The following is a 19,607-nucleotide window of genomic DNA, read 5'->3' on the forward strand; positions in this document are numbered from 1 at the left end:
CTACGGTACAGTATAATCATCGATCCATACTGTATGTTGAGAGTGAATGGCAACAAGGCGAGAAATCCTTAAATGCAATAAAGAAAAATACATGAAAAACAATGAGGGACAAGAGGAAAACACAGGGGGGGAAAGGAGAGGGGAAATAATGAAAACCGCAGGCCTTGAAATGAATCTGAGATCAGTTGCACAGGAACAAATGAGAGAAGGAGAGAGAGAGAGAGAGAGAGAGAGAGAGAGAGAGAGAGAGAGAGAGAGAGTGTGAGAGAGAGAGAGAGAGTGAGAGAGAGAGAGAGAGAGAGAGAGAGAGAGAGAGAATAGGAAGAGGGAGACAAGAAAGGAAAAAGAATGAGAGACGGCAATAAACCATCAAGTGTCTGTCCGTAACCAGGGCAACAATGACAGCGGTGAGTCAGTGATCTCCCAAAAGGAGCGATAAGGTTCCTCACAGTTTAGGTCAGCTTCCGATTGATGGGAGGCTGACCGGAGGGTGACCGCCGGCCGGGGTGGGAGGGGAGGGCAGGGGAGGGGAGGGGAGGGGGGGGTTAGGTAGAAAGGGAGAAGGAGGAATGCATATTATGTCCTCATGATGACCTCTCTGTCATATTATTCTCCCCCTGAATAATATGAAAAATATGTCTGTTTTTGAAGGCAGCCTGTCAGGTACATCAAGGCAGCGTCATATATAGTGTTGCCAGATTCTGTGAGAGAAACAAGCAACCAGGTCTAGGAAAACCAGCCCAAAACAAGCGACTCTGGGCCACATGCACACTTTAACATATACATCAGCTATTTGAAAATAGCAGATCTACAAGCTCACAACGCGTCGCATCGCGTTGTGAGCGGGGAAATTATAATAAGCAGATCTGGCAACCCTGGTCATATATTGTAATAGGTGTGAACAGAGTGGTACACATGAAGGTGAAGAGGATGTTTCAGCTTTGTTTGTTTCGCGGAAAAGCGGTTTTCAGAAAAACGCTCAGCGATGCTGAACTGTGATCCTCTGGGCCCGAGAGTTCCAAAAACTTTTAATCCCTATCAGATTTGGATCAGATTTGGATTTTATTGCCTTCAATGTTTACTGATATAATTCTATGATCACAGATTGGATACCCCAATCCTCTTATTTGGTTTTGAACCATCCAAAATCCATATCTAATCCACTCGGATAGGGATTAAAGGGATAGTTCACCCCCAAAATGACTTTTTTTTCTGTCGAATAGTCACTCCATGGAGACTTGAATTCGTGGATGTTTTAGTTTTTGTCGCGTTCCTAAGCCAATCATTTGATGACCGGCAGCGGTATCGGTAGGACACACAAAGAGTCTCCTTTGTGTCTCCTACTGGAACCGTTGCCTACAAATGCGACAAAAACAAAAAATATCTCTGTCTCCATGGGCTGACTAATCAATAGGATTTTTCTTTTGAAAAAAAGCAATTTTTTGGGTGAACTATATCCCTTTAAAAGACCCTAACAGGTCTCTAACACTGAGTGGAACGCTCTCAGAGTTAAATGAACCCTGAGGATTTTCTAGTGTAGATCGGTGTCCCAGAGATATATATATTTTTTTTTTCATCTGTGATCTAATGCTTATAAAAATGGGAGAACTTTAAATGTAATAGGTTGAGAATCACTGATGTGGATAATGTATTGTTCCCCTGCTGATGCAGGTTTAAATCCTCCCTGTGTCTCTCTGACACCGCCTCCCTCTCAGCTTTCTTTGTATTTTTCTTCGGATGATAAATTGTAGTATTAAATCATTATACTGTAGCTCCGTTTTATGAGAACTGTGTCACAGTGTCACAGGGGTGTATCATTTCCTTGGGGGAAAAGGCTTCGGAGCCAATTTAGAGCTCTAAATATGAGGACTTGTTGTGAAAGAAAGGATGACTGTTGGAGCCATCGTGGAGATGTACCCTAAGGGGCATGAGTGTTGACGGAGTGCACATGTTGCATGTGTGCGTGGTGACTGGAGTGCACATGCTTTTTTTCTGTGAAGCTGGCCTTAAAGACCCTTGGCTGTGTTCAGCCACTGTGAGTCATTCCCTTTAGCACAGTGTGGTCACCTCATAATGAGCTTTTTACGAGGCTACGATCAGTAAACAAGTCTATTAATACCACTGACCGTGTCCCTGCTATACTGTTTTTTACTGTCTGCCACCAACAAATGCCTTTTAAAATTAAAATAAAAACTCAGTGAACTGTTAAAATGTCGTGTCGTAGCCTATAGCCTGTTATTTGTGTTTTGCATTTTGAAGCAATTTGAGAGGTTAAGCAATGTATTCCGCAAACAAGAGCTTTTAAAAAAAAAAAAGAATCATTTTTCATTAGAAAAAGCACAGCTGGCCTTTGGTAGCCTACATTTATTAGTGGAGTTTAATGAAATGCACAGATATATGAGCCACGAGGGTGGTACACGAGTGGGATTTCTGGGTTGTGCAGGGTCAGGGACAAAGTTAATACTGCACTTCATGATGCATGGGGTTTTCATCAGGGGTGTTAAAATGTCGCTTTATTATTATTTTTTACCATGAATCTGTTGGTGTTTAGTGTCTGTCATTAGACAAACAGATTTGACCGAGCTTCAAATTGCGCTTGGAGGAACGCATTGCCAATTTTAACATTTCCATTTATTGGCCAAAGTGGTGTCATGTCTATAACAGGCTTAACTTGTCAGTGAAGTACAGGCATTTTAACTGTATGTGGCCGCAGACTGTGGAACAAATGTGAGGGGAGTGAAGCATAATACTTACAAGATTTATTCTCAACGTGCACGTTGTGAGCTGCAGCTATTTTCAGCTATTTTGAACCAATTCATGAACCATACAGGTGTTCAGCTTCCTTCAAGTGAAGCTCTTACAGCATAAGTTCAAGCAAGAAGACAACGTTCATTCACTTTCTTTCAGTGGTAAAAAGTAACTAAGTACATTTACTCAAGAACAGTACTTAAGTAAAATATCCATGGTGCATGCGAGGCTCTGTGAACAGGAGAACTCATTTGGCTACACGGCAAGTATTGAAAATTGACACGCAAAAAAAGCTGGCAATGATCAAGGATTAGTAATTTCATGGTGGATTTATTAAATAACTGCAAACCAAGTAAACCATGCTGTAGCTCACATTGTACAACAAATCCAATCATTTTAGTGGGGGAATTTCTTCTTTGTATAAAAATGCATGCCACTGAGATGTTCTTCCCTAAATGATTATGGGCAAAAGATGATTATATAATAAGTATATTCTTAAATTATATTGGGAAAGCACTGAATCCACACCTATAAATGACTGTGGTGTGATTATGAAGCAGGACAGTACTGTTGAAGAGCATGTCTACTCACATGCACTTGGAGGGTTAGGCCCAATCTGCGACGCGTTGTCAGCTGGCTAATTTCAGTGTGCGACGCCATCATGCAATGCCATTATACAATAACATTATACAATGCTGTCATACAGCAGTATCATCCAGTGGGCTTAATCATACAGTCCAATTGATTTTTTAATATTGTTTATGAATCACTTACTCGTACAGGCCTACCCACAGCCATACTTTCTGATATGAATGATAAAGCCATCACACTGATGGCCATCACACTGATCAACCCCTAGCCATCACGCCAGCTGAACGGAGATACAGAACTTTAAGATGGGGAAAAGTTTGCTTTAGTAGGAGTTTTGTCCACTCAGCCATTGCAGCATTTATTTATTTGTTTATGCCTCGCTGTTATGTTGTGTGTGTACTCTGGGGATTCTATGTACAGTATTGTCTTTATGTTGTATTGTATATTGTTCTTATGTGTTGGACAGACTGTGAAACTGAATATCTCCCTCTGAGACAGTAAAGGCTGATCTGAGATACGGTACAAGCAGCGAAATACTAGCCCGAAATCTCAACACAGTACAACTCAAGCAGAGCTGAACGTATTGAAAATGTCATCTTTGTTTGAAATCTGTAATGTGAAGACTCGAGGCATGTCTGCTTATCCTGAGGTCTGTGCAGGTTGAGAAGACGACAGAGGAAATGCCCAAAGCCAAGGGCAGGGGAAGGGTTAATGGGGATCAAGTGGATCTCATTCTCATCATATCGATGTTCCTCCCCTCTCTCTCTCCGTTTCTTGACCATTGCTTCACCCTCCTCCTGGCTGTCATATGGATGTTTTGTCATTTTCCCCACGGGGGGCTTTTCAGAAATAATGCACTCCAGTTAAGACTCGGCAGTCAGCTGGCATCACACTGTGCCTTTGTGTTACAAAGCAATTCCACAGGTATAAGAACTGAAAATGGCTTTGAGTAGAAGCCTTTTTCATTCTTTTCACATTCAAAAATCCCATATAAGAACCAATAGGCTCAATGTAGCCGTATAGCAGCCGTATTGGACATAAATTGGGCCTCCTCCTTACTTCCATCACAGGTGTTACCAATGATACATGCGCACCAGCTTGTGCAGCTAGGCTTATGAACTTGACTACTAGTTTTAGTTACAGATGGGCTAGTATGTACCTTTTTTTTCATGCTTTTTAATGATTATTCATAGTATATCTTCTCTCAGTTTTAACCTGTGCCCCCCTCTTTTTGTGCTGTGTTTTTAACTAACCTTATTGTATGCCTGTATGAGCTATAGGATACCTGAATTTCCCTTTGGGGATTAATAAAGTATCTATCTATGTATCTATCTACAGTATCTATCTATCTATCTAATGAGGGTTCTGTTCCATTCTGGTCAAACAGAGTCAGGGTGCTGATATTGTGCATGTTGGCTCACTGGAAACACTCTGCTACACCAGTGTGTCTCAATGTGTGGTCCAGGGACCCTCATGGTTCCTTGAGGGGGTTCCAAGTACGGGTTACGGGTGTGTAACTCTGAGAGTGTACAAATGGAACCAAATTGACCCGTAAGGGTCCATTTGGTTCCATTTGTACACACTCAGAGTTATGAGGGTCCTTGAAATTAAAAAGTTTGAGAACCACTGTGCTACACTAAATGGAACAGAGCTTTCATTAGTGTCATTAGTAACACCTGTGAAGGACGTAACTCAAGTAAGGAAGAGGACCAATTTCTTTCCAACATGGCTGCTGTGCATAGAGCCTATACGAACCCAAAATAACAGTGTTCCCTCTCTCTCTCTCTCTCTCTCTCTCTCTCTCTCTCTCTCTCTCTCTCTCTCTCTCTCTCTCTCTCTCTCTCTCTCTCTCTCTCTCTCTCTCTCTCTCTCTCTCTCTCTCTCTCTCTCTCTCTCTCTCTCTCTCTCTCTCTCTCTCTCTCTCTCTCTCTCTCTCTCTCTCTCTCTCTCTCTCTCTCTCTCTCTCTCTCTCTCTCTCTCTCTCTCTCTCTCTCTCTCTCTCTCTCTCTCCCTCCCCACTCTCCAGGCTACGGTTGGCCGTTGCCCCCTGAGCTGTGTCCTATCTGGATCTACCTGGACGTGTTGTTCTCCACGGCGTCCATCATGCACCTGTGTGCCATCTCTCTGGACCGCTACATCGCCATCAGGAGCCCGCTGCACCACAGCCGCTTCAACTCGCACACCAAGGCACGCATCAAAATCATGGCGGTCTGGACCATATCCGTGGGTGAGGGCACAAACACACTTCTGAGTGTGTGTGTGTGTGTGTGTGTGTGTGTGTGTGTGTGTGTGTGTGTGTGTGTGTGTGTGTGTGTGTGTGTGTGTGTGTGTGTGTGTGTGTGTAGAGATGTCACGGTCATGACATCTTAGTTGACGATTAATTGTTGTATAAATACTTGTTTCATTAATGATTTTGTTTTTGGATTGAACATTGCAACATATCGGTCTTTACGTCTGCAGACAGGCTTCAGACGCGCCTCCTCAGGAGCCTTGCCTCAAATCTGAAGCCATTTGATTTGGCATTAGGAACCCGTGTTGACGACCCCAGGCAGGGGCACAAATAACTTAAATATACCCGTGCAAAAATAACTTAAATATACAAAGAAATGACAATGATCGGTACTAATGAAATAAATAAATAATGTACTATGGCCAATATTTAAGTATTATACTTAAAAAATAAATAGCAATAAATAGTAGGGAAAAAAACAATATAGCCAATCACAACGCATTGCATGACAACGCTCTGCCATTTCCTCTATTTTGGAACATTTTTGAAAATGTACGAACATGTTCAACACATGAATTCATACAGATACATTGAAGCGATTCTATCGATGATGCAAAAATAATTGCGATTATCTCAATGAATTGCAATCAGGTGAATTGTGACAGGCCAAGTGTGTGCACACACACACACACACATGCACGTGTCTATGTGTGTGTGTGTGCAGTATACAGTATGTCGTGTGTGTGAGCGTATGTCTGTGTGCAAGCGTGTATACAATACTATGCATGAGTGCACAGATTGTATGTTTTATGTGCAAAACGTATTCCATTCAGAGAAGCCATTTGCAGCCCAACAACCTTTCATACTTTATATTGATGCAGATTACATTAAAATGAGTATACGACAGAGAGAGAGAGAGAGAGGAAGAGGAGGCAGGAGAGAGAGACAGAAATAGAAAGTGAGAGAGAGCGATAGAGAGACCAAGAACCACAAACATTCTACTCTCATCTCAGGCTCATAATAATTATCATTTAGCGAGAGAGTGGCAATAGGCCAAGTCCATTTGAATTGAGAGAGAGAGAGAGAGAGAGAGAGAGAGAGAGAGAGAGAGAGAGAGAGAGAGAGAGAGAGAGAGAGAGAGAGAGCCCTAGCTATTCAAGAAGAAAGGCAGTCGGCTCTCATAAGCTGCAGTTTGTTTTAGAATCAAGTGACATTTGTGACTCGAAATTATTTTTATGGAGGCGAGGGAACAATCAGCCTCTGATAGTAGCTGACTGTTCTCCAACTAAACTCAACTAAAGTCTTCCTGGCACGGAGAGACCAAAAAAGCAATCTGTCACTGTCACTTCATACAGTTTTCTTTCCAGGGAAAAGTACAATACCCGTGTTCATTGCAATGTTAAATTATGTAGAACAATGGAGTTATATGACTTCTGTTGGCTAGATGAACCATACTAGTTAGTAGGAGAAATGCATTGTTGGTTTTGGACTTTTTGTTAGCCATGTTCACAATAAGAAAACAATTAAATGATGCCAGCCTTATCCTTTTAACCACCTGAACCTATACTTTGTTGAACATTGTCCCCCAAGGGTCTGAACTTAGTCCCGTCCTTTTTCCCCTTTACACCAAATATCTTCAACGTTGCAACACGATGTGACGCGATTCCCCTGCGTCAGGCAGTGACGAAATGGAGCTAATCCTGTCATGGCGCATGTTGACGAGGACGGACGATTTACGATTCTAGGCCCATCGGTATGCAACTCAAACAGTGCTGATTCAACAGAAGCGTACATTGCACTGCTCACCTTCGCACATTGCTCGGGGGTGTCTCGCAGGGCTCAAGTCTGCTTCTGGCGCCGCGCCTGCCTTGTTTGAACTGTTTTTAAGCAGACTACCAGGAACTTTGACAAGCGACGTGACAGGGGAGTGTCATCTCGTGAAACGGGTGACGCAGTGGGTGCTTTTATACCAGCTCCTCACTATAGTACAACCTCTTGGGTAAGAAGTGCTTGTCACAGTTCACCTGTGCTAAAAAACTAACATAAAACATTCAAAGACACAAACACACACACACAGGTCCGCTAGGTCAGTGTCAAAATAATCTTATTTGAACTGGGGACCCCCCCCCCCCCGACAAGCACTTGGAATTTTAGGAGTGGAGGCATTACATTTTTTGACTCAGTTCCACAGATAATAGCCGATCTACGAGCTAAATTGGTCTTAATTGTCACTTCATTGTCATCTGGGGACTCCTCCAAAATCATGTGGAGCCACCCACAGGTTGAGAACCACTGCGCTAGGTCACCTAGGGAACTGAGGAACATTCAATGATTGCAGTGAATCATCCTACATGACTCTGTGCCCCCCCCACACACACACACACACACACACACGGTCTGGTGTTTAATCAAGCCCAAGAAATGTCTCCATGGAACAGGGATGCTGTGGTATAATGTGATGGGACCAAACATTAGGATACACTTTTACACAGGGTAGGCTATACAGTATGATGACACGGACACATGCTTGACTGCACATACAAGATATGTGAAGGGGTGTGTGTGTGTGTGTGTGTGTGTGTGTGTGTGTGTGTGTGTGTGTGTGTGTGTGTGTGTGTGTGTGTGTGTGTGTGTGTGTGTGTGTGTGTGTGTGTGTGTGTGTGTGTGTGTGCGCGCGCATGCGTGTGATGCAGAAATACCTCCAATGATAGATAATCTCAAATGAATTATTCATGCCTTTATCCGTAAACGTGCACGTCCATACATGCACAAAGCAATGAGACGATACACACCCAAACAAACACACTTCACCTCTCAGTGACACACTGTGAGGAAGCGGTCCGTTCAGGACTACTTACTAAACTGCAATGAAAGTGTGATAACATCCCCTGATAGCCTTGTTGTGTGTGACAGACGGTGCTGGTTCCCTGTTGCAACCAAGGGCATCATTTGCGGTCCCAGGGGATGGGAAATGCCACCCCCTGGTGTTCACATTTCAGCTCAAATACAATTCTTTTATGCATATTTTCTCCACCATTTTTTGGCAGATAGGCACTGAGTGCATCTCAGTCCGTGCCCGTCCAGCTACGTGTGACCAAAATGGCAGGTCTGCAAGCTCACATCGCGTTTCGATGAGACTATTTGCGAGCTTGTAGATCGTCTATGTTCACTAGGGCTTATGTCACTTTTTTGCCACCCTCTATTTTTGTTTTCTTGAAATGACGCCTCTGATTGCAACCGGAATCAGACACACAGATTTAGCTTTGGAGCGAGGTGGCAGATCCACCGTTAGATTATCATAGTACTGCTGACAGAGTACAATAATGGACTCTGTCACACAGTCAGACTCCAGTCAGCAGGCAACATCTAGAGTTCCTGCGGAAGTTCCTCTGGAGTGATTTGCTTTCAGTGGAAATCAACATGATGGCATGTGACTCCAACAGTGTAAGAGCAAGAAACAAAGCCATTGGCAGAAGAAAAGGAGAGGCAGATAGAAGGTAACATGAGAGAGCACGAGAGAGAGAGAGAGAGAGAGAGAGAGAGAGAGAGAGAGAGAGAGAGAGAGAGAGAGAGAGAGAGAGAGAGAGAGAGAGAGAGAGAGAGAGAGAGAGAGAAGAGAAAGACACCAGACAGAAGCCCCACTAGACTAAATCAAATTGTCGGGGGAAAAAAAACAGAGTAAATTGGAAAGCTATTTGGCCTTAACAGAGAATACATTCTGCCTACAGAGAGGCAGAATACCTGAACACTGTGACTGATCCAAAACTCAGAAAATCCTTATCCTAGACTATGGAGAGACTCAGTGAGCACAGTCTTGCGATCAAGAAAGGCCGCCACAGGCAGACCTGGCTCCTAAGAGAAGACAGACTGACATATTTCTCACAGATTACAAACAACCACAAATAATATGAACTGACTAATAGCAAAGAAAAAATAACTCATAGCTGCTGGGTGAAGTATAGCGTTGTGCAAACACAACAGTAAGATTTGTGAGCTGTTTGACAGGAAAAGGACATCCAATGGAAAACCACCGCCATAAAGACTGTCAATCATCTGTGTATTCCTTCCCTATCTGCACCATACTCTATTCAGTACATAGAACTACTACAAACAGAGCACATACCTTAAATACTTTACAATTATTTTTATATTAAGTTATCTGTGTTTATAGAAGTATAATTTTCTAAACCAAATGTTTTCGAATTGTATTTTAGTTTCGTATTGTCTTTTATCTTTTTATACATACTTTATACTTAATGTGTAACATTGCACATTTCCAATGTTACACATTTCTTTATTCTAGTAGGGATATATCTTTAATTGAACATACATTTCTTGTTTTGTTTGTTTTTATTCCAGACTTGCTTTGGCCATGTAAATGTATGGTTCTCATGTCAATAAGGCCCCTCGAACTGAGAGAGAGAGGAAGAGTGATTTAGAACGAGAGAGAGAGAGAAATGTCAGTGGGTTATAATCTGTTACTAAACACATCGAGGCAGAAAGGTCCTGATGTGTCACACTTATGTCAAATTTGATTAACTACTAATAATGAATAATATTAATACATTTAATGTATTAATATTATTCATTATTAGTAGTTAATCAAGGCTGGCCTTTCCAGAAAACATCTCGCACACTCAACTTCTTCACTCTGTTGGAAATCTGCCATGTAAGACCCCAGTGCCAAAATACAAGGGCAAAACACAGCCCCAAGGCTGGTTAACAGCAAGACTGAGTGAGACTTCTTACCTTGCACTTTACACATTCATATGTACAGCAAAATGTTAATTAAACTCCAAGAATGTAAAAGAAATTCAACTGATGATTTTGCCGTTCAGCAAATTGGAATATTCTTCGGTGAAGACTACGTTAACATCAAACAAAAGTCCTTTTTTATTACAAACAAAGCCACTGTAATTAATTCCAACCTCTCTAAGGTCCTGGTGGATCTTATGTGAACTGCTGATGCACTTATACTCCATTCTGATGCATTTTGATTTACAATACACTAATTTAATTCTGTTGTATACTGCAGGACGGATACAGGGGAAATGACTACAATGGCTGTAGGTTCGGGTTCGGGTTTGGCTTAAACCCAGTGGTTGAGACAACAGACACTGGGCTTGTTAACAAAAACAAAACAAAACAGAGAGACAAGATTAAAAAAACGAATTAAAAAAACTAGAACAATAAAAAAAAAGGGGAGGCTCCTGAATCAAAAACGGATTATTCTTTTACAGTGTCATATTTCTTTTCAGTTGTTAGTTGATGAGAACATCTTTCAGGGCATATGCTTCAAATTCTAGAATTTTGCTAGAAAAAAGAAAGACATCTACTTAGCGAGTAAAGATTTGTTTTTGTACAAACACATGCAAGCAACTTAACGTAGAGTTTGACATTATTCAGGTGCAGGCATCCCCCTACCCCACCCTCACCCAGCTCAAGTGTTGAAATCTTCCCCGGTATCTTCAATCTCCATAAAACAACATATAAATATGATACAGCAGTTCAGAGAACAGATAAATTCGAATACCTCGCTAAGTTCAAATTACAGATGCATTCGAATACCTCGCATCACTATGAAAGCTACTGTACGAGAATGACACATTTATTTCTGTGAAAACAAAGCAAATCATGTCAGACATTACTTTTTTTCTTGGTGGAAAATGCATTTTTTGGTTTTGAATTTAATTTAGCTGAAATTCACAAGGTTAGGATTGGGGTTAGGAGATATGGACAGAGGTGAGCAAAGTAGCCAAAACTGTACTCAAGTAAAAGTATTGTTACTTTTAAATAGTGACTCAAGAAGTAAAGTAGTCATCCAAATAATTACTTCTAGTAAATATCTAGTAAAAAAAAAGACTACTCACGTACTGAGTTAGTTCATACAATCTGATTTATTGTTTAAATAATCATAAAATAATTTAAATGTCTAAAATATAAAATTATCGATAATTGTCCAATAGATATAAACAAATAGAAAATAGCCATGTGCAAATTCAAATATTGCCTAAACCATATCACTTTACAACATATAATCGTATATTGTATGGCTGAGTTATATTTAAACAGATAAAGGTCCTGTACCTGTTTCAGTATTTTAGACTTTGCTCTATTACAGACAAAAGTTTAAACCCCAAACAATTGATTTTGAAATTACATTTATTGTTATATAACTCCAAATGAATCAAACAACTTCACCATTCAATCAAGCAATCCATTAGTGCATTGACTTTCAATGAAACAAAAAAAAACAAAAAAAAAACGATCACCTGATCTGTTTCAGAGTTCCTTAAAATGCCAACAAAAAATTGATTCCAATATAATCCCAGTTTCAAAAAATAAAATTAACAAAAACGCTTCCGTTTTCCGATTTCCGCAATCCGTATTTCCAAAAAAAATCAAGTATTCCTCAATGTTCCCAAATAAAATAGCGATGCATTGCATGCAAATAAAAAACGAAATACTCTCACCCAACTTCTATGTCAGGATATGTTGCTTACTGTTTATGTCCATATCCACCATGAGAATATTCAAATGTTTCGATAATGCTTATACCTTTTCTATGACACATAATTCTACCTCAGTATAAAATTATTTAAATGTTTTGGAATAAAGGTAGGCTGTAAAGATGCTTGTGTTTGACCAAACACACACTTTCACTCTCAAAATGGAAGTTATTCCCAATATCTCATTTATCTTTTATTCCTGTTCCTTGTACATATCTTCCTAGAACTTTTATAACACTTATAACACTGCTCGTTTCACAGCTCCCTCGATGAAATGAACCCTGTACAAGACTAAATGAATGGATTGTTACCTAAAACAACACAACACAATTTCCATACACTATATTTTGTTATTGTTCAACCTTTAGTTTATTTACACATTTCTTCCCCTTGTTTTAAGTACGCCGTGTTACTATTAATACCCATACCTGGACAGGAACTATAATTTTTTCACACTTTCTGTGGTAGTGCCACAACTTTAAATTAAACAATACAACAATAACAAATTAAGGCAGACAAAGGCATGATGTAACTATTGTTTAGTCTATTCTCTCATTTGTCTATGTGTGCAACCTCGGGTCACCTGCCGGCATGGAGATATTCTGTGTGCTGTGTCTGGCATGATTGGTGAAATTGGTGAGTCATGTGACAGATCCAATGCAAATACCAGTCAACCTCTTTGGCTGAAATGTCTCAGAGAATGAAACAACAAACAAATAACATAACATAAATATACTTATGTTAAATAAAGTAAAGTAAACGTAACTCTTTCCAAAAATGCATGCGTGTGTTACTTGTTTCCTTGGGGCAGGGTGGGGGAACTGTTCCTCATCTTTCCTCTTCTTTCTAAACTGGACCCTGTTGGCTTTGATCTTTTCCATTAGTACAGGCCGGCAGAAAATTGCAACAGATGCAGTTAACTGTCAACCGGTGCATCCACACCAGCCTGGCCCATATGCCATTAAACACTGTGTCAACACAGCCCTTACCCTCTGCCAGTATCAAAGACCACATTAGAAAACACACACAAAGGTCTCCACATTTGCATTCATTTTCCTCTCCTCTGTTCCATTGCCTGCATAAATTTTCCTCTCTTCTGTTCCACTGCCTGGAACTTGTTCTCTGCCGTGTTGCTGCTGGTAGTCATGGCTAACAGTTCCCACTTGATGTCGTGTGGGAGCCCCGACTGCTCGAGAGCGTACTGAATAACTGCTAGTTTGCATAACGTCTTAAGACTAGGATTTAAGTCTAAGATGTACAGGTCATTAGGCCTGGTTCCTCTGAGGAAGAGGACCATACAGTCTCCAACCATGCAAAAGCACATCCTAGACGGCCATGAACTCTCCCCCTTGGGCTCAACCTTCTTCCAGGAGAAGGTCTCTGGATTTAATTTCCAATAGTCATTGAATTCCCGGTCTGGTTCCGTCCGGTTTGGACAAAAATTCTTGTGGCCACCAAATATGTACAGCTCTCCATTGTAGGCAAAGGCTGAATGACCCTCACGTCCTTCTGGAAGAAACAGAGCAGATTCGGGCCTCAGCCAGTGGTTGGTCTCTGTGTCAAACACTATGATGTTGTTGTAGTCCAACTCATGCCCATGGCCCCCAAATACAAACATCTTTGTCCCGATGATAGTGGCAGAGTGACATTCTGAAACAGGTGCCAGAGTGCCTCTGGTGTTAACCAAAGACCAGATCATTGTGCTGGTGTCCAACTTGTGGATGTCATTAGTGCATCTATTCACTTCGTCCAAAGAACCTCCAAAGATATACATTAACTTCCCCAAGACGCAGGCCGAGTGGCAGCACCTCGCCTCTGGAACAGTTCCAGAAACCTTGGGCTTGAACCATCTGTGGGTGTTGATATCAAATGCATAAAGGACGTTGCAGTAGTTTGTGTATGTACTTCCCCCCCAGATGTAGATGATACCTTCTATCAACACAGCTGTGTGGTACCAGCGCATGGAGGGAACCTCAAGTGAATTTTCTCTTCCAGTTGTCACTGGAGGCAAATTCATCCAGCGCAAAGACAATGTGTTGAAGACGTGCACACCCATGCTGTACATGTCGGTCTCCATGGTACAGTACCCCCCAAAGGAGTACACCTTGTGCCCCACAGACACGGGGGCATGATAGAGGGTCTCTATTGGTCCTCCTTTCAGATGCACCGCCCAGCGCAACATGGATGCAGGAGGATTTGTATTTCTCTCGTCTATAGCGCGAATCCGTGCAATGCCTCTTATATTTGTACAGCAGCACAAACGTCACGAAAAGCTTGGCCAATCCACAAAGCTGAAGGGTTGGGCTGGCCAATCAAGAAAGCCTGTTGATCTCCCCAATATGGCAAATATGGCAACCCTGAGCCCAGGCAGGCTCTGGAGTTTGTAGATTGGCTAGTTTTGGCATACAGAGATTTGGCGTAGAGAGAAAAGTTGGAGTAAATTGAGCGGTCCAGTGTTTTATTTGGTTCATTGAGTCATTCGGAAGTGGTGCATAGAACTACTTTTAATATGGTGTCCTGAGTGGGGAGAGTCCAGTGCATGCTGAGGCATCAAAGCACAGCAAAGTTCAACAGTTGAACTCTATGTTACGGCACGTGACACACCAAATGCCACATCCAGAAGCTAGGAAGCTCCACCCCTTCGCTCGTGTAAGTGAATGGGATGCGACTGTTTCAGTCTCACATGTGTGACCATAAATCTAATCGTTTCTGACAATATACAGTGACAATAAACACCCCAAGGAGTGGGGACCAATATATATGTAATTATTTAACTTTTTTTTTAAATATAGTGATTGGAGTCATTTGTACCCTGTCTCACAGTCCTTCAGACCCCAGAATGAAAGGACAAACAATCACCATCAGCTCTGCCATAGAACAGAATGAGATAACACCCTGTCAAACTTCCAAGCCTCTCTTTACAGAATTGCTGAATAACTTCACCCCCTTGTCTCTTTCTCTTTCTCTCAATTTGTCGTTCTCTATGAAGTCTCCAGCTCTTGTGTCGTCCCTCCCTCTGTTATCTTTTTCAATTCCTTTTTTGACTTTGCCTTAATCAACCCTTTTCATAAGAGACATTTTGATGGGTAATGTAGTTGGAGGTAATAACATTGTGGGTGTGTTTCATTGGCCCAATTCCAATGTCCTCCCTGAACCCTCAAGCCCTGAACCCTCGCAGACTAAACTGACGTCACCTGTGAAGTGTTGAGTATGAGGGACTGCAAGGGCTTCTCCATTCACTTTCCATAACTTTTAAAAAAACTTTACTTAAACACTAGTCAGTTCTTTAAAGGCTGTGAGTGTTTATTATTCTGTTCATTTTTTTTTATTTTAGGGTTTGTATATTATTTATTTAAAATTTGGCAAACATAGCCAGTCTACAAGCCACTCTACAAGCTCACAATCCAGTCACTGGGCCCCTGCAACCAACCAATACAATTATGGAAACATCCACACCAAACCAGTACTTAAAGGGATATTTCACTTTCAAAACATGTTTGGGTCATTTTATCCTCTATTCAGGCGTTTGTGAGACCCCCAAACAGTTTTTAAGTTGCTTGATTCAGTATTTAGACAATAATAATTTTATCAGACACGCCCCCTTCCTATACAAAACCATTATAACTTCAAACTAAATTTTTAACATGTTAGATTCATCAAAAACACCCGTCCTTATCCCAAATATTAAAAATAAATGAAAAAAGTAATTGAAAAAACACGGTCTCCTCGCGTATTAGAAGGACAATATCAGTCACCAGAACCAAGGACGGGTGTTTCCGATGAATCTAACATGGTTAAAATAGAGTTTGAAACTCAAAGATTCATTATGCTTGCATAATGCATGGTCACAAATAAGAAGGGAGTTTTCTGTGTTTCCTTGAAATGAAAAATACATTTTTCACACTTAAAGAGCATATCAGTGGTCATCATATGGGCATACCTAACAATAGATGCCAAAAAAAATTGATTCATCAATCCCATTTGTGTATTTTAATCAAAAGTCCCTAAAAAGCCAAACTTAATTACTTCCTGTAAACGAAAATGTACTACGTGATGACATAGATCAACTCTTGCGAATATAAATTACTCTTGATTTGATTCATTTGTTTGATTCCCATAGCTAGACGTTCCTAGCCACAGTGGTGACACTCAGCCTGAATTTTCATTTCTTTTCACTCAATTATTCAGTCTGAAAGCCCTCTCAGTGCAGCCGTTTTCTGACGGCGTGGCCAAAGGGGGCCTCTTTGGCAATTGGTTCATACTGGATTATCCCGATCCCGATTGTGCCGGGTAGATTTTCACCCGGCATGCGAGGCTATCGATTCAGGGGCTGGAGCCAGGCTAAGAGGTTCCTTCAACCACACCTGATTTTAATTACAGAGCTACTCTGTTTTTAATCTCATTCAAGATGACATCCAGATGGTGTATAAACTCATTTTAAACTTCATCAGCACACATATGTATCTGAAACATTATCCACAAGTTTCTTCTGGCGTTGTGGGCATCACTTCCTGTCGATTTGATCCAGGGCCGGAGTGGGACTCCAAATCTGGCCGGGAGATACACGCCCACCCAGGCAACCCTGCGCGCGCGCAGCGTGCGCCGATTTTTTTGGGGGGGCCTTTTTTGGGGGGGCCTTATTTTTGGGGGGCCTTACAAAAGGGGGGCCTTTTTGGGGGTTAAAGGTAGGGGGGAGGCCCGCAGCTGCACTGAGCTGCAAGCAACACTGACTGCATTGAATTGAAATTGACTGTGGTTGGCCTGGCCTGAGCTTAGGAGAGATTTTTTTTTGCTGCATCACTTAAGCGCCGCGCTGGCTGTGGATGGCTGGCCTGACCTGATATTTTTTTTTGATGCAAAAAAAAAAAAAAAAAAAAAAAAAAAAAAAATGTTTTCTTTTTTTTCAGGCAGGCCACTAGAGGGCAGGCCACCGGGAATAGTCCCGGTCCTCCCGACGGCCAATCCGGGCCTGATTTGATCAGGTATCAGGATGGCAAATCGACACAGTTCAAACACCGTTTCCTACAGACCTCCCCTCTTCAAAATGGCTGCCGGAGATAGAGCAGCTGCCCTCCCCAGGTCCCTGAGGCTATTATGGTCCCTGCAGGATGGTGGATTGCAGGATGTCACCAATCCAGACACACAGCATATATCTGTCCTCCCTGCCTACCTGCCTCTATCTACAGAATATCTCTCTTTCATTTAACTCCCACTTCATCCTACTCTGTCTCTCTCTCTCACTGTGTGTGTGTGTGTGTGTGTGTGTGTGTGTGTGTGTGTGTGTGTGTGTGTGTGTGTGTGTGTGTGTGTGTGTGTGTGTGTGTGTGTCCGCAGCTAATATCACAAACTACTAGGCCAATCAACGTTATATTTCTTGTGCACACTGACAGTGACAGCAGGCCGAATATTCCTCAAATCGGTCAACGATAACTGTCATTTTGTCGATAATGTGTGCATTATCTTGACTAATCGTCTGTTCAGTTCAGGTTTCTTCCATCTAGTCGCAGATAATAATCTCACAAAAATGCAGGACCAATACATTTAAGAACTAATTTGGCCCTGCTGCTATTGCCCTTTTAAATCACACTGTTGTTTCTTGTGTGAATTGTTTGTGTGTTTCTGGTGATTATATTTACAACTGCAACAAATTGCCCGCCAGAGATAATAAAGTTTTCCTTGACCTTGATTTCATCTTGTTCTCCTAAATGTGATGAGCCAGTAATGAGAAGTAAGCGAGGTTCTTTGTAAGAGGAAGATTGCACTGCTTATCTCAGCCCAGCCGGGCCTGGGGACATCTGTGAAGTCGTGGACCACTCTATTATTAATATATCATATCATATACTGCTCCAGCTAAATCTATTTAGTGAAAAGGAAAATATGACAGGTTTTGATTGTTATTGGCCAGGGTTAGGACAGTAACTGCAAATCCTCCCTTTGTATTCAGTGTGATACAATATTATCTCAAGAAATGCTAAATAATGTAATAATTTCACAATTCAAAGTCCTGGTGTGCCTTTTCATTCCCCAACCTTTCAACGAATATCATCACACGTTCATACTCAGAATCGCAGCGTTATGTTTCTGTTCCAATATTGAAATCTGCAGATGATCTGTTTGCAACGTTGTACAAAATAATTTCATTTAATTCATTTGATTTTATTTAATCTTTAGTTACATTGAGAATTAATCTCTTGACCAAGTAAGCCCTGGTCAAAACGATAGCACACAAATTAAAATTAAGACATTTCCACTGCACTATACCCTTTTGTAATCATTGCCAATTATTTGAAATGCACATACAGTATAAAAATGCATTAAGACTCATTATCGCAACTTTGTCTCCTCTCTTCTTTACCCTTCTCCCTTGTGTGTTCCCTTCCTCCCTCTCCATCCCTTTTCCTCTCCACTCTATCTCTCCTTCCTTCCTTCCTTCCTACCTCAACCCTTTTCGCCTCTGCAGGTATCTCTATGCCCATTCCGGTGCTGGGTCTGAGGGACCACACCAAGGTCTTCAAAGATGGCAGCTGCCTGCTGACCGACAACAGCTTTGTGCTGGTGGGCTCCTTCGTGGCCTTCTTCATCCCCCTCACCATCATGGTGGTCACCTACTTCTTGACCATCAATGCCCTCCAGAACGAAGTCACCCAATGCTTGGACCAGCTGGTCCCCAGGCCAAAGTGGAGCGCCACACTGACCCTAGGCTTCATGCCCCAAGCCTCGCTGTCCTCCGAGAAACTCTTCCGACGTTCTCTCAGCCGCGAGGGCGGGGGCGGGAGTGAATTGCGGCGGAGCGTCTCGGGCCCGTCGCACGGGCGCCGCACCATGCAGTCGATCAGCAACGAGCAGAAGGCGTCCAAGGTTCTCGGGGTGGTGTTCTTCCTCTTTGTGGTCATGTGGTGCCCCTTCTTCATCACCAACGTCCTGGCGGTGGTGTGCGACCCTGCGGTGTGTGACCCTGATGTAATGGGCGGCCTGCTGAACGTCTTTGTGTGGGTGGGCTACCTGTCGTCCGCCGTCAACCCGCTGGTGTACACGCTGTTCAACAAGACGTACCGGGCTGCTTTCTCGCGATACGTCCGCTGCCGCTACCAGCCAGAGAGGAAGCCTCTTCAGCTCATCCTGGTCAACACCATCCCTCCAATGGCCTACAATTCCACCCAACTACCCCTGGGGGACATGGGGGAGTTAGGGAATGGGGTGCATCCGAGGAAGGACATGAAGGAGTACTCTATACCTGGGTTGGGACTGGTGGACAAATCCCAGTCAGACAAAAGCCCGGGAGACAAGGACAAGAAGGAGAGCTGTGTGTGAAAGTGCACAGTAAAATCCTGAGTGTTAACTCTCAGAGTCAAATGAACTTTACTGTGGAATACAGTTAAGAAATAAAGTGTTGTAGACCTTCTAAGATGATGATGGTTCACCGCTTGAGGATAAACGGACAACATTTAATTTGTGTGGTCGCAAAAATGTTCGGGAGAGGAGTGTCGGTGGTTTGAGTCCGACTAAAGGCTGCAGCATACTTTGCGTGG

The 19,607-nt window shown here is 42.2% G+C and overlaps 2 protein-coding genes across 2 annotated transcripts in view; one reads left to right on the forward strand and one right to left on the reverse strand.

Annotated features, from left to right (window-relative positions):
• Window positions 1–19,389, forward strand: part of htr2aa (5-hydroxytryptamine (serotonin) receptor 2A-a) — a gene marked incomplete at both ends in the record, with an annotated part of 51,942 nt that extends 32,553 nt beyond the window's left edge. Inside the window, 2 exons of the mRNA XM_084084108.1 lie at window positions 5,366–5,566; window positions 18,539–19,389. Of these exons, the coding sequence (XP_083940234.1) occupies window positions 5,366–5,566; window positions 18,539–19,389 (1,052 nt within the window). The remainder of the gene's footprint in view (window positions 1–5,365; window positions 5,567–18,538) is intronic.
• Window positions 13,127–14,260, reverse strand: LOC311065132 (kelch domain-containing protein 3-like; the record flags this gene model as incomplete). The annotated part of the gene is made up of 1 exon (XM_084085349.1): window positions 13,127–14,260. The coding sequence occupies one exon, from the start codon at window positions 14,258–14,260 to the stop codon at window positions 13,127–13,129; it is 1,134 nt and encodes a 377-aa protein (XP_083941475.1).
• Window positions 19,390–19,607: the final 218 nt, after the last annotated feature.

Source organism: Gymnoscopelus microlampas, assembly GCF_963454915.1.
Source record: "Gymnoscopelus microlampas genome assembly, chromosome: 17".
NCBI lineage: Eukaryota > Metazoa > Chordata > Actinopteri > Myctophiformes > Myctophidae > Gymnoscopelus > Gymnoscopelus microlampas.